Source organism: Sorex fumeus, unplaced genomic scaffold (assembly GCF_029834395.1).
Source record: "Sorex fumeus unplaced genomic scaffold, SorFum_2.1 ptg000193l, whole genome shotgun sequence".
Taxonomy (NCBI): Eukaryota; Metazoa; Chordata; class Mammalia; order Eulipotyphla; family Soricidae; genus Sorex; species Sorex fumeus.
In genome coordinates this window covers 759,530-784,344 of record NW_026606250.1, presented here as the reverse complement: position 1 = coordinate 784,344, position 24,815 = coordinate 759,530, and the positions used below count along the sequence as shown (strand labels likewise).

At 46.6% G+C, this 24,815-nt stretch overlaps 2 protein-coding genes across 2 annotated transcripts in view; one reads left to right on the top strand and one right to left on the bottom strand.

The window, feature by feature from the left end:
* Positions 1 to 7,381, top strand: part of SYCP2 (synaptonemal complex protein 2) — a 62,339-nt gene extending 54,958 nt beyond the window's left edge. The window contains exons 32-40 of the mRNA XM_056108128.1: positions 1,504 to 1,594; positions 1,740 to 1,886; positions 4,275 to 4,369; positions 5,462 to 5,556; positions 5,638 to 5,737; positions 6,233 to 6,291; positions 6,373 to 6,451; positions 6,543 to 6,599; positions 7,283 to 7,381. Coding sequence (XP_055964103.1) covers positions 1,504 to 1,594; positions 1,740 to 1,886; positions 4,275 to 4,369; positions 5,462 to 5,556; positions 5,638 to 5,737; positions 6,233 to 6,291; positions 6,373 to 6,451; positions 6,543 to 6,599; positions 7,283 to 7,345 — 786 coding nt within the window. The 3' untranslated portion in view covers positions 7,346 to 7,381. The remainder of the gene's footprint in view (positions 1 to 1,503; positions 1,595 to 1,739; positions 1,887 to 4,274; positions 4,370 to 5,461; positions 5,557 to 5,637; positions 5,738 to 6,232; positions 6,292 to 6,372; positions 6,452 to 6,542; positions 6,600 to 7,282) is intronic.
* Positions 7,382 to 16,525: 9,144 nt separating this feature from the next.
* PHACTR3 (phosphatase and actin regulator 3) overlaps positions 16,526 to 24,815 on the bottom strand; it is an 80,464-nt gene continuing 72,174 nt past the window's right edge. Inside the window, exon 13 of the mRNA XM_056108127.1 lies at positions 16,526 to 16,666. Within this exon, the coding sequence (XP_055964102.1) occupies positions 16,651 to 16,666 (16 nt within the window). The 3' untranslated portion in view covers positions 16,526 to 16,650. The remainder of the gene's footprint in view (positions 16,667 to 24,815) is intronic.

The window sequence follows — 24,815 nt, the reverse complement described above, 5'->3', positions numbered from 1 at the left end:
CCTGACACAGAGGCAGGACAGTCTGTCCTCAAGTATAATTTTTCAAAGCCCCTTTTCCCATTTTAAAAACAATGGTTTTGTAAGTATAGAACTGTGTAGTAAAATACCCAAATATATTATTTTCTTTTTAATTTGGGGGCCACACCCTGGGTTGCCCAGTGCTTATTCCCAACTCTGAGCTCAGAGATTATCCCCGGCAGGTTGTATGGGGTGCTTCAGATCAAACCCAGGTCTGCAGCTTGCAAGACAAACACCCTCCCCACTGTACTCTCTGATGCACCTTGTTCTTTTGAGGTGATTTAACCTCTACATACAAAGATGGGATTGACGGCAGCTCAGCACTTCCCAGTTAAGATCTAAAATGTGACCAAACCAGTCTTCATTCCTACCTATTGGACTTCGATAGTTTTATCCCCAGAAGCTCTTAAGATTCTTTTTAACCAGTAGTCTCCACAGACCAAATTTTCAGCAAAATTTTGTATGAAACTTCTAAAAGCGTGTAGGCCTATATCCTGAATATAGCCTCTCTCCTCAGTAACTCCAAAGTAAAATCATACGCAAAACAAAAGAAATAATATCATGTTGGCTTTCAGACTTTTGTTAAACCTAGCCTCTAAAAGAATAGGATTACTATTCTATAAAAATTACAATAAAGTTTATATAGATTGTATATATGTAGCACTGTCCTCCCATTGTTCATTGATTTGCACGAGCGGGCACCAGTAACATCTCCATTGTGAGACTTATTGTTACTGTTTTTGGCATTCAAACACGCCACAGGGAGCTTGCCAGGCTCTGCCTTGCGGGCGGAATACTCTTGGTAGCTTGCCGGGCTCTCCGAGAGGGGCGGAGGAATTGAACCTGGGTCGTCCGCGTGCAAGGCAAATGCCCTACTTGCTATGCTATTTATCCAGCCCGCTTGTATATATGTAACATATTATAAAATTTTCATAATCTGAAGTATATAGGAGAGTTTATTATTAAAAAGTTAAGACTTAAAATGAAAAGCACTGACTCATTTACAGTTAGGACTTTCAGGTTTCATGATTATACAGGAACCTGGTGAATTTTTTGTCATAAAGTATACGGAGAACTCCAGGATGTAATATAGATATAAAAGGCTACACATTTTCATAAAATAGAAACTCGTTTACTGGAACAGAGAAATATGTGTAAGGAATAATAAAATAGGTGAAATGTGTGAGGGTTAAAGGAACATTGCGGGGGAAAAAGCCTGTACTTAGAATTTCTATGACTCCCCATTTTCTGACACAAAAAATTGTGGAAGAATTTTAAAAATTAGGAGTATTGATAGGAAGGAAAAAGCAAGATTGCTCCTGTAACTTAAGATTGAGATGAACACATGAGAGAGTTTGGGCGGGGTGCGGAATCTATAATAAGAGAACCAACAGCATTGGAAACAGCTGGCTTTAAAGTTGAGAGAGAGGGTCAAGGACGAAGAACGGAGGCCGTAGAATCTCTGACTTCTCCTGTCTCCTTTAGGGGAGTCGCTCTCCATCACTCTTATCCTTATCCAGTGAGGAGAGGGAGAAGACAGGGCGGAACGTGCCCCCAGACGCCGTCCAGGTGCCAGGTACGTAGACTTGGCTGCACATCAAGACACTAACTGCCAAACTAACACCGTGGTTTCCTCTCAAGGAATTACAGATTTTAGTCATCATCATTTTCGATAATTAATCAAAAATAGTAAGTAGCACTGTTATTTTAACTTTTCAAAGACCCTACGCCTCTTAATCGCAAACGAATGTACATAGAAGACAAGTCAAGTAATTCAAAAGAAATAGAAGAGCAAGAGGAAAGCAGAGGAAGCGTTCTTCCCCGGAAAATGTCAAGAGCTGAAGATCCAGAGCTTCACTCGGACCCAGGTAAGGAAATCAAATGCCTGTTTCAAAATATAGATCATAGGAGATACTTTCTGAGATTTAAAAGACTGTGCACAAAGCAAATTGCTTACATAAAGGTAAGGTAAAGGCCCTCCCGTTGATCGTCGATTTGCTCGAGCGGGCCCAGTAACGTCTCCATTGCAGACTTTGTTGTTACTGTGTCTGGCATATCGGATACTCTCGGTAGCTTGCCGGGCTCTCCGAGAGGGGCGGAGGAATCGAACTCGGGTCGGCCATGTTGGCCGCTTGTAAGGCGAACGCCCTACCGCTCTGCTATCGCTCCAGCCAAGATAGCCAATGCTGGGGCTGGAGCAGTAGCACCGCGGGTAGGGCGCTTGCCTTGCACGTGGCCAACCCGAGTTCGAATCCCAGCATCCCATACGGTCCCCTGAGCAGCGCTAGGAGTACTTCCTGAGTGCAGAGCCAGGAGTAACCCCTGAGCATCGCTGGGTGTGACCCAAAAAGGAAGGAAAAAAAAGCCAATGCTTCATAATCACTTTGCTTCACATGAATACTGCTGCAGGAGGATCTTTTATCTCCCTTATCATTCTTCAACCAGCTTTACAAGGATGTGAATTTACTAGTAGATGAGCGTGTCAGCAAATACTCAGGCTAATAATAGGCTAATAATACTAGCCTTGTTTCAGGAAGTAGTTGAAACCAGTTAACAATCAATCTTGAAACAGCCTGGTTTCAGTTACCATTTTGCCTATATGCTCATGCCAAAATACTTTTCTTATGTATAAGAATTTTGTTTTTGAGCAACACTGGTGATGCTCGGGGGTTACTCCTAGTTCTGCCCTCAGGAATTACTCCTGGTGGTCCTTGTCTGACCATACGGAATGCTGGGGATTGAACCCTGGTTGACTGCATGCAAGGCAAGTGCACTACCTGCTGTACTGTCTCCCCACCCCTGAATACGAGAATTTTAAATTAAAAATATAAACCTCCTGCATAAGTTCAATTTATTAGTTACTTTATGTAGGAGTATTGCTATTCATTCAGCCATTGATTAGTCTGATTGGATTGAACATGAATTCCACCTTCCTTTTTTTTTCCTTTTTTATAATTTTTTTAAGACAGTAAGGTTATATCTTACAAATAGTTAAATGGCATTAAAATTTATTAGAGTATTTCTATATACAAATTAATGAAACCAATCTATCTTTAAACCCATTCAAAATCTACATTTCAAGACAATCTGAAGTCTAAATAACTTCGTATTCAATATGCCAAACACAGTAACAAGAAGTCTCACAATGGAGACGTTACTGGGCCCGCTCGAGCAAATCGAGGACAGTGTTATAATTTTTTTTATTGAATCACCTTGAGAGCAGTTACAAAGCTTTCGGGTTTAAGTCTCAGTCATACAATGAAACACTCGTCCCTTCACCAGTGCCCATTTTCCACCACCAAAATCCTCAGTATACCCCCCATCTCACCCTCCCCCTACCTGTGGGGCAGATGATTTCCACATTACTCTCTCTCTCTACTTTGATCACATTCAAAATTTCAACACCAGACCCACCATTATTATTTGATATTTTACCCCAACACTCATATCTGCTGAAAAGGCAACAGTAGACAATTTGTTTTCTATTGCTGGTTATGAATAACATATGATGTAGCCACGCAATTTTGAAATTCCAAAATTTTAACAAATCTGGAGGGATTTCTGCCAAAACCTGCTGGGTTCCGAGATTTGTTCCTGAGTCTCTGGGATCATGTCCATTAAGAAGTTTGATTAGGAGCCAGAAAGGCCGTTTATGGGTGATGACTTGGGGTCTCTTTGGGATGGGGAGGACAGGCCCGGCTCCAACCCCATCCCGTGAGGCCCAACAAGTTTCGTCACCGCGGAACCAAACCTGACTGTCCAATGGCCTCTGGAGGATGACAGCCACCGAGCTGCCTGGGGGAAGCAGGCAGAGGGACAACACCCTTTCCCCCCTGGGGTGGCCCGGCGACAGTAACCTACTGCGTGGTCAGGACACACTTCTGCCAAAAGCCGCTGGGTTTCGAGATTTGTTTCTGAGTCTCTGGGATCAGGGCCGTTAAGCAGTTTGATCAGGAACCAGAGAGGCCGTGTCTCTGATTATAAAGCTGAGCCAGAGGTGGTTTGTGGGTGTGTCTCCCACATACCTTTCGGCCATTTACTTTCTTGGTAAACTTTGCCCCAAGTTTTTGGGGTCTGGCCAGAGGCACAGCAGCAATTTGGGGGTATCTGGAAGTCTGAAGGCGCCATCAGGCTGCTGATGCACTTGCCTCACAGGTACAGGTTGACCTGCTGGCGGCACCATAATAAGTTACTTTTAATTTTAATTGATTGTCTTAATTTTTTAAGAAAATCTGAAACTCTGTCCCCATACTTAGGAGATAATGGAAGTATTCCTGAGGAGGAAACTGAAAATTCGAATGTAGAAATGATATATGAGAAAGCCAATACTGAAATTCAGAAGAAAGTCAAGGTGAGTTCTTGTTTCAGTGATGGTTTATGTCCAGTACAGTAGTAGAGCACATTTTCTTCTAGCTTCTCAACTGCTTCGTGGACAGCAGAACACCCATTTTCATTGATCTTTCTCATTTACTGATGAAAAACTGAAATGGTTTGTAAAACTCTGATCTCCCTGGTCTCTGTGTGCTTCGCTTGCCCCTGCTGCCAGGGTCTGGCCAAGGGCACATCCTGCGTCCAGTGCTCTCGCAGAAGAGCTGCGGAATTCATCTCGAGACATCACGCTTGCAGAGCAGGTGCCCTAGTCTTCTCTTCGCCTCCAGTGCTTTTTCTTTGTCTGTGCTTGTCATCCCTCCGAGGGGAAGGGAGTAGACATGATCTAGGCCGTGTCTGGTGAAGGGTGAGCGACCATACTCAGAAATTCCACTTTGCTCTGTTTTGCCACTTCTGTACTCTGTTTTCTAAAACCATTCTTCGTTATACACACACACACACAAGTTATACACACACACAAGTTATACACACACACACACAAGTTATACACACACACACACACACACACATCTGTCTTACAGGGCAATATATAAGGGAGAGAGTCTTCTTGTTACTAGCATGTGCAGAAACATTCCTTAAGTCAGCACCGTCTCTGGGCCAGCAATCCAAATCCAGAGTATTCGCCCCTAGGAGATGGCGCAAGAGAGCTGGAGCTCCTGCTTTGAAAGCAGACTTGATCCCAGCATCACCGAGTGTGGCCACCCCCCAAATTTATATATTCATTGTTTGAACTTGATTTCTCAAAAGGCTACCTTAATCTACCTTGATTTATATATTTTGTTACATGTCCGTGTCTAGATGTTTTTATAGAAACCAAGTAAGTCAAGGTACAGTTTTAGGTTTTGGTTATTTTCCTGAAGATAAAGATAAGCATGAAAATATTTGTAAATACGGTGAATTTCTCAGAAAAGTATTCCCTCAACCTCCCTTGTGGAAGGAAGAGCCTTCTCTGTACCAGATGCTCTGCTTTGCCAAGCCTTAGGCACTGCGTGGAGAGGATTGCAGTGATGATTTTGCAAAGAACTTAAGGTTTAAAAAATGCATATATTTTCAGGTTCATGAGAAACTGATGAAGTATTTTACAAAGGAGTCTTGGAAAACAGCCCAACAACATGTGAAAACAGTGAAGCATCACATTCAGGAATATAGGTCTGTAATAAAAATCATTTATGTAATGTGTATATTCTGAGTGCAGGAGTTTTTAAAATCTCATTTTTGTTCTTTTAATAGGATTAAAAAACTCGATAAGTTCCAATTCATCATCATAGAAGAGCTGGAGAAATTTGAAAGAGATTCACAAACTCTGAAAGATTTGGAGAAAGAATTTGCGGTTTGTACTGTTAAGAGCTTTTCGTTGTTTGGGATTTTGAGCCAAACTAGCAGGGTTCGGGACTTAACTCCTGGTGGGTTTGGGGGACCATATCGAGTGCCGAATTGTGAACATGTGTTGGGCACTTGCAAGACAAGTGCACACTGTACTATTTCTCTGACCTTATGTACTACTGATAATCCTAAATTACAAACACTTCCTGAGCAGAATCTGAAACCCTCCATAATCCCTGTGCTCCCAGAGCAAGGCCTGCATTTGCAAAGCCCTGGGTCTGCGACCCTGAGACAGATGCCCCCACAACTGGAGCAGATAGAATGCAGCATGAGGTGTCTTTTCCTTTCAGTTTTATCTGGAAGACTCTATGATGTTGGAGGTGTGCTTAGCCTATAATCCACGTTGTATACTTTTGGACTAGCAGAGATATGTCGGTCGAGTTTTTATTTTTGTTTGTATTAAGTAATAAAGTATAACTGCATATTGTATTTTTAAATGTAGGATTTTTGGGAAAAGATCTGTCAGAAGTTTGCTGGCTATCAAAAATGTGAACAGCAGAGGTATATCTAGAACTTATCAAATATAGCCATTTCATCTGAATTTCTCCTAAATGAAAATATTAATTTCATCTTACTCATTAGGCTTCACCTTTTGAAAGCTGCTTTGGAAAAATATGTCTTCTACAACACTGATTATGAAGAAACTGTTTTTACTGCTGAGGTAAAAATCCTGTAGTTTTATATAATGTACATTTCAACAATGGTTAGTCTTTTCTCAGTAAATTTTAGTGGAGAAATGTATCTCTTTCCAGATGTGCTCAATGAAAGAAGACATGAAAATACTGCAAGAGAGACTTCTTAAGGAAATGGTAATTCATCCCTAGTATGGGATTTTAGTTCTTTCACAGCAAAATTCTTGCACGGCTTTGGCCAGAGAGATCATACAGGAGTTCAGGTGCTTGCCTGGCATATGGCAGACCCCGATTCAAGCCCCAGGACTGCATGGGGTCCCCTGAGAACTGCCAGATGTGGTCCAAAACAAAAACAGTGAGCTTGTCAAGGGCTCGCAGACTATTAGCCGCACTGTGGGGAGTGCACCTGGGCGGGTTGAAAGCCTCGCTCCTGCTGGCCGCTGGCCACGTCCTTGGTGCTTCTCTGGGACGGCAGGTGTCAGATGGCCGATGAAGGTGAAGTGAGTCTCGCAGAGAGGGTATTGAATGTGCTTTCCAGATTGTAACAGCATCTCAGTAGGTTGAACTAGTACAGAAGGTTGTGGCTAAACTGATTTAGCTTGAGGCTAAGTTGCTCCTTAAAACCATTCAGATTAAGTCTGGTTTACTTTTCTTTAAAAACTAAAATTCCTAGGGCCAGGGGTGTACCTCAGTGGTAGAGTGCCTGCCGTCCACAGATGAGACCCAAGGTTCGACTCCGGGTACAGCGAAAAGAAAAAATAAATCCCCAATAAAGAAATTTGAGAAATACTCAAACCGTTAGTGGGAATCACAGAATTTCCTAGTGACTTTTGATTCTTTCCTTCTCTTGGCCTCTCTAGCAACAAGAGGATCTTCTAAATGTACGCAAAGGACTGGTGTCATTATTTATGGCTTATGAATGATGTCACTGTCTTTAGCTGAAGATAAATCCTGATGAGTCACTCGACGTGTTACCTGGGAGCCTTCAGACGAATGCTGGATGGAAAAGAGCAGCCACAACACTAGGGCTGGGTGCTTTTCTTAGGGAGAATGTTTTTGGGAAACCAGACTGTAAAGGAAATATGTTGGTTTTATATTTGCCTTACATGAGTTAACTATATGCTCTAAGCCAGTTCTTTAATAAAGTAAGATTAGTTTTAACTTAATACAGTTTGTGCTGAATCACTAGCTTAAAATAAACTACAAGTAAACACAATTTAGCCACACTCGAGAAGTCTGATTTAACCCTTTCTCCTGAGTAGCAATCAGTGCTTGGAGTTATTATAGCTGCATCATGTTAGATGGCAGGAGTACCCTAAGATACGCGCTGTGTTATCTAAACATCTAAGTAGGCAGTTTTGTTACATACACTTTAATAAAGTTGAAATAAAAATTAATGATTTTTCCTATTTTGTTAACAATGGATTGAGCCCAATCTCCTCCTCCAGGCCGCCCCCAGTGCACTGGCCCTGTGGGAGGGACCTCCCGCTGAGTGTCACTCAGCCCACAGCATCTGCCCAGATGGATCCACAGGCAGGAAAGATCCTGCTTTGAGAAATGGTGAACTGACTCCCTGTTGTCTGTGACCCTTGACAGGTGGGCCTGTGGTGACATACCTCCAACCCCCCGGCTCTGAGCCATCTGTCACACTGGACGCCTGGCTGCACCGGTGCTGTCAGCACAAACTCCTGCCGCCTTGTTAGAAACCAGACTTAGGACCCTCTGGATTGGTCTTCATGTTGCACTTTCTAATTGCAAACTTCCCAGGGTAATCCCAGGCCTTAACTCCCCACACTCTACACTTCCTGTTCATTACCTGATCTCAGCTCCTTAACCCTGATCAATGCTCTCCTGGCCTGTCTCTTCCCGTTCACTTGTTTTAACCTGAGCACCACCAGGGAACAAGCCAGCCACTCCGTAGTCCTGTTTAGTCGCCACGAGACACCTGCATTTCCTGGGTTCTGGTGTGTAGCAGTTACCCCTTAAGGCAGTAGTGCGAATCCTGTTTCCATGGGCTTTTCACCGTACATTTATGCATCCCACGCTCCAAAGAGACTCCACTGATACAAAATCTCACTGCTCCTCCAATTCCCATTTGTACTGAGAGAACAGAGTGTTCTCCAGTTCCTATTTCAACTCAACACTCAGTTGCTCCTCACTTTCCTTCAGTTCTGCTTTAGTCTTTACTATTCCACTGAAACTACATAATCAAAATCATCTGTGATTTCTCTTGCCTAATCTGATCCCTCCTTGCATTGCTTCTCAGTGTCATTCCCTAAAGCTCTTAGCTGGCACGTCTTCCTTTCTGTCTTTCCTGGCTTCTCTTTCACCTTAAATTGTGGTGTCAGCCCCGTAACTGTCACTCTGCCTCCGTTCACCATTCTCTGGGGACCCCGTGGAAATGGCTCATTTCCAGATAGAGAGAAGTTTTGCCCTTTGCTTTGGATCGTAGAACGTTGCATCACCTCCTTTGATGGAAAGTTCAAAAAAGTACTTTCACTCACAAAAGAATCCTTGGTTTCTTGAGAATCAAGAAATTCCTAGTTCTCTTTTCCTCTAGCCAAACACTGAGCGAGTTCTGCAGATTTTATTGCCAAATTAATATTTCAGTGCATGCCCTTCCACCTGTTAGTACCAACACAGCTTCTCTTGTGGGTGACTGCAAGAGCCTGGAAAATGACTTGTCAGCACCCACATTTTCCTTTGCCGATTGTCTCTTAATTTAGCAGGCGATTCTTCTAACGTGTCAATCATCTCATGCCATTGTCTTAAAGTTCTCCTGGGGCAAGAGAGATGGTACATAAAAACGGTACAGAGTCCCCCGAACAGAGACTTGGAGTGGCCGCTGGGCAGGGCACCCAATACTCCCTAGGCCCCCCCCAGAAAAATCACTGGTGACAGTATACACTTAAGCAGTAGGTCCAAGAATCAGCCCCAGGGAAAATGGAGAGACAGGGACAAAGGCAGACAAGAAGCTCACCTGTGCCGGGAAAGCCGTGCTCAGGAACAGCCCAGCAGGGCTCCGAGCTAATGGGGGTGGGTGCTCCCAACTGAGTCGTCGAGGACTTACCGTACTTTATAGAAAAAGCAAATGACATGACAGTTAATAGGAGTTAATGTAACACAGGTTATGGAGTATTATAGGTTATAGATTAAAGGTTATAGAGGCAGAAGGTGGCTCTTTGAAAAGGTCTCAAGGGTTGAAATTAAACCATCTTAAAGGCTAAAAGCTAAAGTCTGTGGGACTTTGTGACGGAGAACACTGGGTTCGATGGGATGGGGAATGGAGATCCCCCGTCTCCAGAGACTCAGCAGTCACGCCCATCAGCCACCTCTTGTCATCGGCACCATCCAGATCGCATGTCCTCTCCCGGAAGGGAGCATAACATGACACTCGCCATAACCATGCTGCCGGACCCCGCGCCAGGCTGTTTCACTTCGAGCGCCCCAGAGCGGGGGTGGGTGAGACCCCTCCTCGCCCCAAGGGACCCAACCACGGCAACCTACAACCTCTAGAACCCAGCCGCCACCATGGCCATAGCCGCTCTCCACACACTCGGCCACACATCCCCCACGAGTGAAGCTATTCCTGGACCACACACCCTACTTGAACTCCAAGATTACGGCACCACATTCGATAGGGCTCAAAGTAGGAGGCAACCAATCTTAGAGGGCAAAATACACTTTTTCCCCCCACAGATACATATATAAGAAGCAACAAGGCTCAGCCTTTACCAACATGTTAGTGATCTCTTCTAGGAGGGCTTAATGGCCCCTGGGGGCAATGCAACAACCTTCACACTCTTTTAAGGATACTTCTTTGTAGCATTTTCAATGGTTTTTCATAACAAACAATACAAAATAGATTATTTCGGTTCTGCTTTGGGGCAGGGATTGGGGTTCGAGATCGAAACGACCCGAAATAAGGTGATGGGAAGGTATAATGGTGGTGCAACTGGTGTTTGAATATTAAATGGAATCAAATATTGTGAACTACTTTATAAAATAAAAAAATTCAAAATTAATAAAATCTAAAGTCAGAAGGGCAAAATTGGGGACATGACTAACAAGAACAATGAGAATTCCATGAACAATTTAGGACCTCCGATTAGGTAGCTCATAGGAAATGGAACATTCTGGTCAAAAGTGACTCAAGTAGAAACAAAATCTGAACGATTTATAACAAACATAGGTGGTGAAAGATGGGGCCGTGGACACAGAGAATGAATAGAGAGCCCAGAATCCACCAGTGTCTAATCCACTTAGACACCTAAGCTGTGACAAAAGAGCCGAGAACCCAGTGAAGGAGGGAAAGCCTCTTCAACAGCTACTTAGGAGAGGAGAGAGATGTGCTTTCATTTATTTTTATTTTTTGGTGAAGCAAAAATATTTTGGGGGCAGGGGTGTGGCACACCTGGTGGCGCTCAGGGTTTTTCCTGGCTCTGTCCTCAGGGATCACTCCTGGCAGGGCTTGGGCGTGGGATGTCGGGGATCGAACCCATGCTGACTGCGTGCAAGGCACGCGCCCTCCCCGTGGTACTATCATCCTGCCCCGCAAAGTTGTTCTTACTGAAATTTATACGTGGGGCGTGAGGGGAAGACGTGTTCACGTGTTCACGAGACAACATGGGCTTAAAAAAGCAAGCAAGCCTCCAGATGGCTTTTGGCAGGAGGATGTAACACGATTCTTCACAAGGTCTCCCCCCGGATTAACGGAGTGACAGAAATTCATCTGGGCCTTGTGGTGCCGCAGGGGCCAGCCATTCAAAAGAACGCGGCTTATGCGCAGAATTCTCTCCTGGGAAGTGGTCAGCGTATGGCCATCGGCCTGCTCGACCTGGGTCATAGTCAGGAAAACATCACTCCTCACTGACCCCACTCTGGGAGGGCGCCACTCAGTCACAAAATCCCTTTGTTCTCTGGGTTCTGTGACGTCGACTCCTCCTAATTCCTTCGGAGTTCGGTTCATTGAGAGGCAGAGCTCGCATCTCCTAACAGCTTTATAAACTTACAGGGAACTCCCAGTAATTCTCTGATAAAAACTGTGCTCAGTTGCTTTGGGGCATCTTAAGTTGCTGCTTTGTTGTGAAAAATTCAAACTGGGTCAATGGGGGCATCTAAGACTAATTTCAGTAGCTCCGTTAGAATTTTTGCATTTCTGGGCTAGAATTTGCTATTGATGAGTTGCGTCGATGGAGCTAAAATATTTTACTTTCATCTCCCAATATACAGTAGTTTCTTATACTTGTAGTTCGTATGTATTTCCACAAGATGGCTCTCTTGTTGGAAAGGTTTTCGGGGTTTTGTTGGGTTTTGTTTTGTTTCTGGTTCATTTCCGTTACACAAAAGTAACTTGATTTCAAAGTCTTTCAAATTTTTTAAAAGGTACTGTTTATAGAGCCCCTCTATCAGATTGTCTTAGAATGGAATGGGGGTCTCTAGAAGTGCGTTCATCTCTCACAAAATCATTAGTGAAAACGGGCTGGGGCTAGTTCAGTGGCAAAGGACTCACCTCTTCCGAGCGAATTCAGTGCCCAGAACCACACACACGAATGTCTTAAACGCTTTAAAATGGCTTTGTGTGTGTGCTCTTTTGTTTGCCTTTGGTTTGGTTTGGGCCACACCTAGCAGTGCCCAGGGCTTATTCCTGGCTCTGCACTCAGAGATCGATCCCAAGATCTTGGTAGGGCTCCGGGCATCCTATGGATGCTGGGGATTGAACCTGGGTTGGTTGAGTGGAAGGCAAGTACTCGAATGGCTGTATTATTGCTTCAAGCCTAAACATAAAATTTCCTTATTAACCTAATATTGTTATATTGATAGCTAACAATTTATTTTATGAGTAAGAGACACATATAAGACATAAAATTAACACCAAGGAACTGGAGAGACAGCTCAAAGGGCTTTCTGTGGGGGCCCGGGGCTCAATTCCCACCAGCTACAATTAGCCACCTGCTAGCTACAACCCCGAGGCATGGAGCCAGGAGGGGGTCCTGAGGGCTGCCAGGTGTGGCCTGAACAACCCCCCCCCCCAAGCATAAAAACCTCATTAATGCCTATTGTTGAGAATGAAGAATTTTGGTGATTCAGAACATTGTGCCTAATCATTTCTAAATTAGGTGGAATATTTTCTCCAGGCCCTCAAGTCTGTAAGTTTCCTTCAAGTCTGTATACCATGAATTTACGGCGCACATGCATGTAGACTGCAGTGCCAGGTGACTCGTGGTTTTTCCATCTTGTTCCTCCACCCAGAGTGGGTGCTACTGGGCTGTACTCACAAGCAAACTGAACTCAGGACCAGACGCCTTCGCGGGGACCCAGGACATAAGTTCGCTTCGGTTTCACTGCATCCAAAGTAACACCTGAAGGGACGGAATGGGAAATGTAACTGCATCTGAGAGAAATAGAGTGGCAGGAGTGAGATCCATTGCTAAGACGCTGGTCTCGGTGGAAACATCTGTGGCTTCCTGGTACCTTAGCGTCGAGGTTAGATCAGGTTTTCCAAGGCGAACAGCCCTGTCCTCTCAAGGCACTTGAGGCCTATGGGGCAGCAGGGGCCCTGAGTTGGGTTTTTTGTTTGTTTTTATGAAAAGGAGCTGTGGGGCGGGTGAGAGCCCTCCCCACCCCAAGGGACCCAGACCCGGCAGCCGACCTCCACTGTCCAACCACTGCCATGCTCCAGGCCGCTTTGTGGCTGCGTGACACAGTGTAAGGCACTTCCTACCCATTTATGCCTCTTGGAGAGCCCAGCAAGCTACCGAGAGTTTCCCACCCGCACGGGCAGAGCCTGGCAAGCTCCCCGTGGCGTATTTGATATGCCAAATACGGTAACGACAACAGGTCTCATTCCCCTGACCCTGAAAGAGCCTCCAATCGTTGGGAAAAGATGAGTAAGAAGAGGCTGCCAAAATCGCAGGGCTGGGAAGAACAGAGATGCTATTGGCGCCTGTTCAAGGAGATCGAAGATCAATGGGATGACAGTTACATAGTGATGAAAATGAGCTAGAGGACCAAAGGAGTTTGGCATCCTCTGGCAAACAAGACCCTCCTTTGGGTACCCTGCACTTCATCTTAATTCTGAGTTTCGTCGTTTACTTACACGTGGGCTTTACCTGAGGAAAAAATCCCTAATCACAGCTGCCCCCGCCACATCATCGGTCACTGCAGGGATGGGTTGGGGTCTTCCAAGCACTTCTCAGTCCGTCTTGTCTGGGGGGCCAGAATGGCTGCTAGGGAAGTGGAACCTGCTTCTCTCCTTTGATGGTTAGTACAGGAGCGTCTCTCCAGAGGAAGACAGAAATCTTGGTTTTATATAATTTGTGCTCCAATCCATTTTTTTAAACTGAATAAAATATAAAATAAAAAAGTTGCTAATGTATAGCTTAAAATAGAAAGCCTTTTGGAGGCTAACCACAAATTATAGGCTGTGAGTCAAAAGTATGTGTATATAGAGATATGTACACACACATAAACACGTCCTCCTAAATGCTCACAGAATCAAGGAACTGGCTTCCCGTCAGAGTTGAAGCGTCTCCTTTAAAGCACGAAACTGCAGCTCTAAGGGGCCAAGCCTGGAGGCGCCCATGGCAGGGAGGGGAGGGGAGGGCTGGGGTTCTTCTGCTGGACAGCGGGAAGTGCCAACGCCTCTGGGGGCCCCGAGGGTCAGTCCCAGCCTTAAGGACAGAGGGCTACTCCAGGCCAGCCTGGTCCATAGCGGTCTTAGAAGTGGACCAGGAAAGGGTGTGGACAGCAAGAGGTGACAAGCAGCCAAAGGCACTAGGGCGGCACAGGGTCATCAGGAAAAGAGCCACCGAGTACCTGACTGACACTGCTGTGGGACCATGGTCACCATGCATAGACTGACCACTGCCTTGGGACCGTAGTCACACGCACAGACTGACCACTGCCTTGGGACCGCGTCTGCCTTGGGATCATGGTCACACGCACAGACTGACCACTGCCTTGGAACTGTGGTCACCACATGCAGACTGACCACTGCCTTGGGACCGTGGTCACACTCACAGACTGACCACTGCCTTGGGACTGTGGTCACATGCACAGACGTCTGCCTTCGGACCGTGGTCACATGCACAGACTGACCATTTCCTTGGGACCATGGTCACCACGTGCAGACTGACCACTGTCTTGGGACTGTGTCTGCCTTGGGACCATGGTCACATACACAGACTGACCACTGCCTTGGGACCATGGTCACCACACGCAGACTGACCACTGCTTTGGGACTGTGGTCACATATACAGACTGACCACTGCCTTGGGACCATGGTCACCACACGCAGACTGACCACTGCTTTGGGACCGTGGTCACATTCACAGACTGACCACTGCCTTGGGACCGTGATCACATGCACAGACTGACCACTTCCTTGGGATCATGGTCACCACATGCAGACTGACCACTGCCCTGGGACTGTGGTCACTACATGCAGACTGACCAATTCCTTGGGACCATGGTCACATGCACAGACTGACCACTTCCTTGGGACCGTGGTCACCACGCACAGACTGACCACTGCCTTGGGACTGTGGTCACCACACGCAGACTGACCACTTCCTTGGGACCATGGTCACACGCACAGACTGACCACTGCCTTGGAACCGTGGTCACATGAACAGACTGACCACTGCCTTGGGACTGTGGTCACACGCACAGACTGACCACTGCCTTGGGACTGTGATCACATGAACAGACTGACCACTGCCTTGGGACTGTGGTCACATGCACAGACTGACCACTTCCTTGGGACCGTGGTCACCACACGCAGACTGACCACTGTCTTGGGACTGCGTCTGCCTTGGAACTGTGGTCACCACACGCAGACTGACCACTGCCTTGGGACCATGGTCACCACACGCAGACTGACCACTGCACATCAGACCATGGCTCCATGCACCAGACTGACCACTGCACATCAGACCACAGCCAGCACAAGCAGATCAACCCCTGCACGTCACACTCTGAGCACCAAGCGTCAGGCTATAGGTATCGTGTCTGGAACCACATTAGTTCATGACTACCGTGCCTTGGCCTGCAGCCAGCACACATGTGCCACATCCACACGCATCAGACTAGGGCTGCCTCCACGCACCTCTGGGCCCCAAATGAGAGTCCCGGGCAGGGCCCGCCCCGCTGAGCCGAGGGCAGCGTCCTGCTGAGGGTCAGAGCTGGGCTCGCGCTGCCAGAGGCCCTGAAGGTTCTGTTTTAGAGTGGTCCAGCACTGACCAACGCAGGTGGGGACAGCTTGCAGGGGACACAGGCATCCCCCATGTCCAAGATCTCCTGCACCTGGTGACTGACCAGGGCATGTTTCTCTGCAGTCACGGCGATGCACGTGGGTCTGACAACTGAGTGTCTTCTGTGCCAGATTGATCCTCACCCAAATGGTCTCAAGCGAACCTTCCATCATGTTTGCAATTGTGAAACTTAAAATATCCTAAAAGAGATCTAATTTTCACTTTACTAACATTTCTAAACAAATTATTTCATTACTCTACAAATTTAAACTAACTTAAAAGGAAATTTCCCCCCAAAGTATAAACCACGGAGACAAACAATTTACAAAACACAATTATTTCTTTTCCATGTTGAAATTCTGATGGCTCAGGAACAAGACAATTGGGCATCGCTGGTCACTGTTCTGTTCAGTCTCTCCTCCCAACCCCAAGAAAATATAAAGCCCAGCTTATTTCCTGCAATGAGTAGTCATTTAATTAAAGAACAAACTTAACAGGAGTCCAAAGGTTGCAGTTGTATTTTTTTGTTAGACATTATATAAAAAAAGGAAAAAGTATAGTACAGTAAATCATTTTGTATAACATGAACAGAAAGAGTATTCAAATTAATCGTGGTCAGGATAAAAAGTCTCTCAACAGAACACTGAGTTTCACGGCACATGTCCCTTCCCGCGGACGCCCCGGCGCGGTGAGCCTGCCCGCGCCCCGGCGCCCCGCACACCCCCACGGCAGGCAGAAAGGCGAGCAGATTTCTGGAGCGTCCTGTGGGCAGGACTGAGCTCACGGTCCCCACTGCTCGAGCAGAGCGCGGCGTGTCCTCGGTCCTTGTCACAGGCCGGCCAGCCTGGCCCAGATCTCACCTGCTCCTCAGCGGCCCCGCAGGGAGTCTTGGGCTGGACTTCTGGAAAGTTCCCTGATGCATGTTCAGAGTTGGTATCAAAAATTAAACACGAATTCTTCTCAGAAGAAAATCTCTATGGCCTGTGGAACCTAGAAATTGGGGGCGGGGGGGAAATATCTCAGGTTATACAAATCTACATGGAAGCTGACAGAACCTTCCACAGGAATATCCGTGAATCCAGTCAACGGAAGGACCTTGCTTAACTGTGACACGCAGAAAAACAGGGAATGAATAGTGTGAAGTGGCCACAGACCCTCGTCTCTCGCATGGAGGACGCCAAGCCAGGGGAACGTGTGTGAGGGATAATGAGGTGAGTGGGGGTGAAGAGGGACTTCGGTGGAGGGTCCTGGGCATGTGGCTGGGAGTACAACTAACTGTACATCAAAACCAGAAGTGTCAATGCCATTAGGAACATGTGACCCAACTGAACAACTGAACAACAACTGTCCTCCCGTTGTTCATCGATTTGCTCGAGTGGGCCCAGTAACGTCTCCATTGTGAGACTTGTTGTTACTGTGTTTGGCATATCGAACACGTCACAGGGAGCTTGCCAGGCTCTGCCGTGCGGGCGAGATACTCTCGGTAGCTTGCTGGGCTCTCCGAGAGGGGTGGAGGAATCGAACCCAGCTCGGCTGAACTGGCTGTGCGCAAGGCAAATGCCCTACCGCTGTGCTATCGCTCCAGCCACACTCATGGAAATATTAAACGTGACTTTCCTAAGGGAATGGTGGGGGAGGGAGAGGGCCTTGAGTTGCTGGTGGAGGTCGTAGGTTCGGCACGGGAACGCAGTGGGCCTGAAATACTGTTCTATCTAACTATGATTCTTTTTAACAATATTGTAACTCACGCTGCCTAAACAGAAACTGGAAGGGGGAAAGAAGGGTCTCGAGGCCCACCGTCTCAGTGGGAGCACTCAGACGGACTCTGCGTCCAAGTACCTGCGACGGTAGAACACGTTAAGCACTGAAGACGCCTTACAGCTTAGTGAAAACACCGCTGCTTAAGCACCTGAAGTAGTGAGGATGATCGGGACTTGGCTAAATCAGAAGAAGTAATTGGTTGATCAAGAAACAAAATCTTGGAAGTATTCGATCTAGTGAAGGTGATGGCTTGATGTGTGGATTCCGTTCAGTATGCACGAAAATCCCATTTGACAAAGCTGTACACTGGGTTTCAAAAAATGACATTAAGGGTTAAAATGGGATGATATAAAAATCATGAGTTATTTTCAAATGTCCACATTTGGGACTCATACATAAATAATCTGTCAACAAGGGATGGACACTATTTATTGATCAAGGGAACAACACACCAAAAAATACTAGCTTTAATCAACATATATGTACCGACATATATGTACCATCGAGGACCTGATGGTACAAGCGCGAATGATCAAGTACGACATCATTGGTCTGACCGAAACAAGAAGGCACAAATCTCACCATGCCGTTTTCAACACCGGAGAAGAATTGTTCCTCGGAACATGCGATAAAAGAGGTGTCGGAGGCGTCGGTGTCCTTGTCAACACAAACTTGGCCAAGAGCATTGATTCATTCGAATGCCTAACAACCCGAATCGGACGTTTACATTTGAATAGATGTGGCTCGCTGCCTGCAGTTTCTATCTTCGTTGTCTACGCACCAACATCTCATTATGATGAAAGAGAAATCGAGAAGTTCTACATGGAGCTAGAGAAGTTCTATAAAGAAGACCACACCTTCTACAAGATCATTGTGGGTGATTTTAATGCCAAGATAGGATCGAGAAGATCAGCTGAAGAACTTCACATCGGGACCCATGGCCTAGAATGGAACGAACAGGGTGAGAGACTGTCTGAGTTCATCATGTCGACCAAGACCATTCATGGTAAGTCACAGTTCCAGAAGGCAGAATCTAAACGATGGACATGGGAGTCTCCCGGTGGACGATTCCACAACGAAATAGACCACATCATATTCAATCGACAGTTTTACCTGACTGATGTCGCTGTTGTCCCAAAATTTCAAACGGGATCGGACCACCGTCTCCTTCGTGCAAAATTCTACTTCATAGAGCGGGGAGAAAGGGCTGCAAAGTTCAAAAATAGAACTCCCAGAATGACCACCAACTGGGAACTCTTTGGTACTATTGCGGCAACATGGGAAGATGCCATTGTTGACAACATTGACGAGGAATATGATCGACTGGTTCAGCAGCTCCATGAATGTGCGAGGAACGCCAAGAGAGAGATAGCCACAAAAAATCGCCTGTCTTCGAAAACTCTTGAGCTAATTCGCCAGCGTGGTTTGGCGCATGCCTCAGGCAACCGCAAGCTAACGTCCGAGCTCGCAAAGCAGTGCAGAGATGCGATCAAGGAAGACCTCAAAGAGAAGAGCAGAAGTACTGGTAGATGTGGCAGAAGCCGGGAAAAGTATTCGTAACGCCCGCCTGTCCTTCGCCAACTACAAGACCAAGATGACTGCCCTCCGACGTCCTGATGGATCCATCACATCCTCCAGAACGGCAATGGAGAAGATTATCCATGACTTCTACTCAAATCTCTTCGATAGCCATGTCCACTTGCCAACATACCAAATTCCACAGGATGGATATGTCGTTCCCAACGTTCTCCCTTCCGAAATCCGACACGCCATTTCGTCGGTAAAGAAACAAACAGAACCCGGCCCAGACAAGGTCAGACCTGAACACCTGAAGAACCTGCCGTCAGTACTCATCAATACACTGGCTCGGCTCTTCACTCGCTACCTGTCTGAATGCAAGGTTCCGTCCCAATGGAAAACCAGAAGGACCGTACTACTGTTCAAGAAGGGAGACATCCATGACATTGGCAACTATCGCCCGATCTGCCTATTGTCTGTCATCTACAAGTTGTTCACTCGAGTCATCCTAAATAGGATTGGCAGAACACTAGATGAAGGACAACCATGCGAGCAAGCCGGGTTTCACAAAGGATTCAGCACCATCCACCATATCCACACGATAACCAAGCTCATTGAGGTTTCTCGGGAGTTCAAGATGCCGCTCTGTTTAACGTTCATTGATTTAAAGAAGGCCTTTGATTCTGTTGAGACGGAAGCAGTCATTGAAGCCCTAGCCAATCAGGGCATTCAAGCCCAATACATCAGGATCCTCCGTGAGCTGTATTGCGGATTCACTACCAGGATCTCACCATTCTACAAAGAAGTGATCGTTGATGTCAAGAGAGGGGTGCGGCAGGGTGATACCATTTACGGAAACTCTTCGGTGCCACCCTCGAGAACATCATGCGATTACTGGAATGGGAAGGAATGGGAGTGAAGATAGATGGTCGGCAACTACACCACCTCCGCTTTGCTGATGACATTGTTTTAATAACAGCAAACATCAGCCAAGTGGCACAAATGCTGGCCGACTTTGACTGTGAGTGTGGAAAGGTAGGACTACAGCTGAATCTTACGAAGACAATGTTCATGAGAAAGAGCCTCATTCCTGACGCCCCATTCGCTCTCAATGGAACGACCATCTCTGAATGCAACAGCTATGTGTACCTAGGTCGAGAGGTCAACATGACAAATGACCTGGCACCTGAGCTGCGCAGGAGGAAGAGAGCAGCTTGGAACGCCTTCAAGAACGTCGAAGAAATAGCTAAGAGGACGAAGAACCTTCGGCTCCGGGCACATCTCTTTGATTCCACTGTTCTTCCTGCATTAACATATGCCTCAGAGACCTGGGCCCTACGCAAACAAGATGAGAACGCTATTCAGGTCTCCCAAAGAAGAATAGAAAGAGCTATGCTTGGAATATCACGTTTCACTCAAATGAGAGAAAGAATCCGGAGTTCTGACATCCGTCGACGATCAAGGATTAGGGACGCTGTCTAGTTTGCTAAGATGTCAAAAATCAAATGGGCTGGTCACGTAATGAGATTTAAAGACGACCGCTGGACTAGAGCTGTTACCGACTGGTTTCCACGGGATGTCAAGAGACCGCGTGGCCGCCCACCTACCAGATGGTCAGACTTCTTCATCAAGATCATGAACGATTGGTTTGAGGCTCTTCATGTTCCCAGAGCGAACAGATGCCATTGGGCTACACTAGCACGCGACAGGGACAAATGGAGACGTTACTGGCGCCCGCTCGAGCAAATCCATGACTAATGGGAAGTTAAGTGATTAAGTTAAATGATCACTCTGGACAAAAGCTGAGTGCTGAAAATGTAAGGTTTGCTCGGGACCGAATGGGGCCAGTGGATGAAATACTGACACGTACAGAATCAGCGATCACCCTGCCCCAGCTCGGAAGACAGACTTAGGCCCTTCTGGCAGCAGGAAGGCCCCAGGCTGCATCCCAGCTTCCTCACGTCCGTCCCCCACAGACAACAGGCTGGCCCAGCACACAGCCCCACTTGGTCTCTGCTCCCTTCTCCCCTTTTCACACTCAAGACACCTTAAAAGCCCCCTTGGTCTCTCCCGGGGCGCGGCTCTACTCCAGTCTCATCAGAGATTCATAGTGTTCTGCCCGGGTGGACACCCCAATAAACTCCTGTTTCCTTCATTTATTCTTCTCTTTCCCTCGGTCTGTGCTGGACAGGGTTCTCAGATCTACCAGAAAGGGGTAAAGTTTATGCAGGACACCTGTGATAAGAGCGTTGCAAACCACAGCGCCTAAAGGAAACTGAGAGACAGCGGGGGAAGAAAGTGCTAACACAGAGGCGGGCTGAGGGGGAGGGTGGAGGGAAACTGAGGACACTGGGGGCAGGAAATGTGCAATGGTGAAGGGACGGGTGTTGGGACACTGTAGGACTGAAACTCGATCGTGAACAGCTTTGTAACTGTATATCGTATGGTGATTCAATACAATATTTTTTTTAAAAAAGAATAAACAAGACAAATTGTTGGCTAGATCATGAGAGAAAAAAGAGAAAGTTCTCAATAAGTTGGATCAAAAATGAAATGGGAGAAATGACAACAAACCCCCCAGAAATCCAAGACATCATGAGAACTTACTAGGAACAAATATACTCTATGAAGCTGGAAAACCTAGAATACATGGGCAGATTCCTAAAACATGTAATCGCCCAAAACTGAATGAGGAGGAAGCAGAAAGCCTGGAATGATCAATCACAAGCAAGGAACTTGAAACAGTAATTAAGAATCTCAAGAAAAAAATCCTGGCCCTGTTGGGTTTATGGTGAGTTTTATCAAGCCTTCAGAGATCTACTGCCATTGATCCTCAAGTTTTTCCAAAATACCAAAGAAACAGGAATTCTTCCTAACACCTACTATGAGCCTAATATTGCACTGAAACCCAAAGCTGACAGAAATATTACAAAAAAAAAGATTTCAGACCAATCTCCTGATGAACATCAATGCAAAAATCCTCAAACAAACTTTTAGCAAACCGAATCCAATTGCACATCTAAAAAGTCATACACCATGATCAAGTGGGATTCATCTCAGGGATGTAAGGACGTTTCAATATATGCAAATCAATTAACATAATACACATTGATAAAAGAAAGTCATGAATAATATGATCATACCAATTGATGTAAAGAAAGATTTTGACAAGATCCAACACCCACACATTATAAAAACCCTCACTGAAGTTGGGGTGGAAGGAACCTTCCTCAAGTTGGTAAGAGCTATCTCTAGAAAGCCCACAGCCAATATCATTCTTAATGGTGGAGAACAGGAATCATTCCTGCTGAGATCAGGCACAGGACAGGAGGCCCAGTGTCCCCACTCATATTCCCAACAGTGTATTAGAAGTCTCAGCAACAGCAATCAGTAAAGGAAATCAAAGGGACAAAAATTGGAAAAGAGGAAATAAAATCATCTCTACTTGCAGATGACATGATGATATACATGGAAGAGCCTTAAAGCATCAACTCAAGAGATATACAAAAAACCTATAAAGTTACCAAATAAACCAGTACAGCAAAGTGGTGGCTGGCTATGAGTCAAAACCAAAGGAAAACTGGCAGCATTCCTATATGCAAATAATGAGTCAGAGGAGAAAGAGACCAAAGGGTCTATCCCATATAAAGTGCTGTTCAAAAACATCAAGTACCTAGGAATCAACCGAATGAAAGAGGTGAGCGACCCTAAAAACTGTAAGACACTCAAGAAAGAAATTGAAGAAGATCTTAGGAAATGAAAAAATATTCCATGCTTGTGGCTTGAAAGAATAAATGTCGTCAAAATGACCAGCTTACCTGAAGTGCTATGTACACTCAACACGCTCCCTATCCAAATCCAGACAACATTCTTCAAGGACGTAGAATAGTCAATTATGGGGTTTGCGTGGAGTCACAGAAGATGCCTCAGAGCCAGAAGTATGCTGAAAAGCAAGAAACTGGGAGGCGTCTCACTACCTAACTCGAAGCTGTACCATCAAGCCATCGTGATCAAAACAGTGTGTCACTGCGACAAAGAGACTCTCTCCAATGGGCTAGAATAGAGAATCTAAGGATAAACCCCCATACATACAGTCAGCTAATTTTTGACAACGGTGCTGAGAACACGAAATGGAATATAGACAGACTTCCAACAAATGGTGCTGAATGATTGGATGACCACGTGCAAGAAATTAAAGCTGGGCCCAGATCTCACACCTTACACAAAAGACAACTCTAAGTGTAGGTCAGACCTGAATCTACACGGAGGAGAATCGAGGCAGAGTGCTCCAAGACCTAGACCTCAAATGATGTGACGCCACTGGCAAAGACTACAGAATCCAAACTGAACAGACGGGACCACACCAAGCTAAAGCTTTCTGTAGGGCGAAGGAAACACGGGCTAAAACTGAACGGCAGCTGACTGACTGGGAGCAAAGACTTGTGGTCAACACATCAGATAAAGGGCTGATATCCAGGAACGATAAAGATCAATAAAGATCAACAACAATCTTTATTGGTATTTTTTTCCCTTTTTGGGGGGTCACACCTGGCATTGCACAGGGGTTACTCCTGGCTCTGCACTCAGAAATTACTCCTGGTGGTGCTTAGGCGACCACATGGGATGCTGGGAATCGAACCCGGGTTGGCCGCATGCAAGGCAAACGCCCTCCCCGCTGTGCTATCACTCCAGCCCCAACAATCTTTATTGTTGAATAAAGATCAACAACAACAAAAATCTAAACGCCCCATCGTACAATGGGGAGAGGAAATGAACTGACGCTTCCTGAGGAAGACCAACGGACGCCAACAGGAGGAAACACTCACCACGACTTACTGGGAAAACCCAAACCAGTGACGGCTGGGTCCTTGCTGGCATGGCTCCCGAGCCATCTGGGCAGTGCCGCCTGTCGACTAAACATCCGGGACCCTCCCTGAGGTGAGAGAGATCTGGAGACATCGCCCCAGAAACGGCCAAGGGCAGCACCCAAAGGTGAGCCGTCCCTGTGGTTGGCGATTCACTGCGCCTCTGTTCCGGGCAGCGGGGCTGAGCCCGGGTCTGGTCCCTGGGCAGGAGGTTGTGTCGGCCGAGCTCCTGGCCACCCTCTGTTGCACCCTTGCAGTGCTCCATGGCTCTCGACTCCCCAGGGAGACTCACACTTCCCCGAGCCTGTGTGGAACCTCCTCTGGGCTGTGCGTCCCTTGTGTCATTCCCGTCCGTCCCTGTCCCCCCTATCGAGAGGCCCCTCCTGCCTGATGGTGGGTTCGGGAATAAAAGTTGTTGATCATTGTCTGACCATCTGTCTGCAGCCTTCCTCGTCCATCGATCATCTGTTGGCCCTGAATGCACCAGGGGACCCGTCACCCTGGGATGGTGAGGAATGACAGAGAGATGTCGTCTCACACGTAACCAAAACACGGGGAAATCTCTGCTGGTTGAGAAGGGGCGGAAAAGGAACCTCCATCCACTGCTGGTAGGAACGCTGTCTGCTCCAAGCCCTCCGGGAAACCGTGGAGTGGGCTCAGCAAACTCTGAGCTGAGCTCCTGTGTGACCCCGCAATTCCACTTTGGGGTACCTATGCCCAGGACAGAAAGACAGGCATACAAAAGAAGGCACGCGCCCCGTGATTCACGGCAGCACTCGGGGCAATAACTGGGATTTGGAATCAACCTGGAGGTCCAATGACTGGTCAGGGGATCATGAAGATGCGTGTGTACACACAACGGAATACTACACGGCTGTAAGAATGATGAACGCATGCAACTCACAGCAACGTGGAAGGAACTGGAAGACAGGTTAAATGAAGAGAGCCAGAAGAAGAAGGATGATGGCAGGATGGCATCACTTATCTGTGGTATT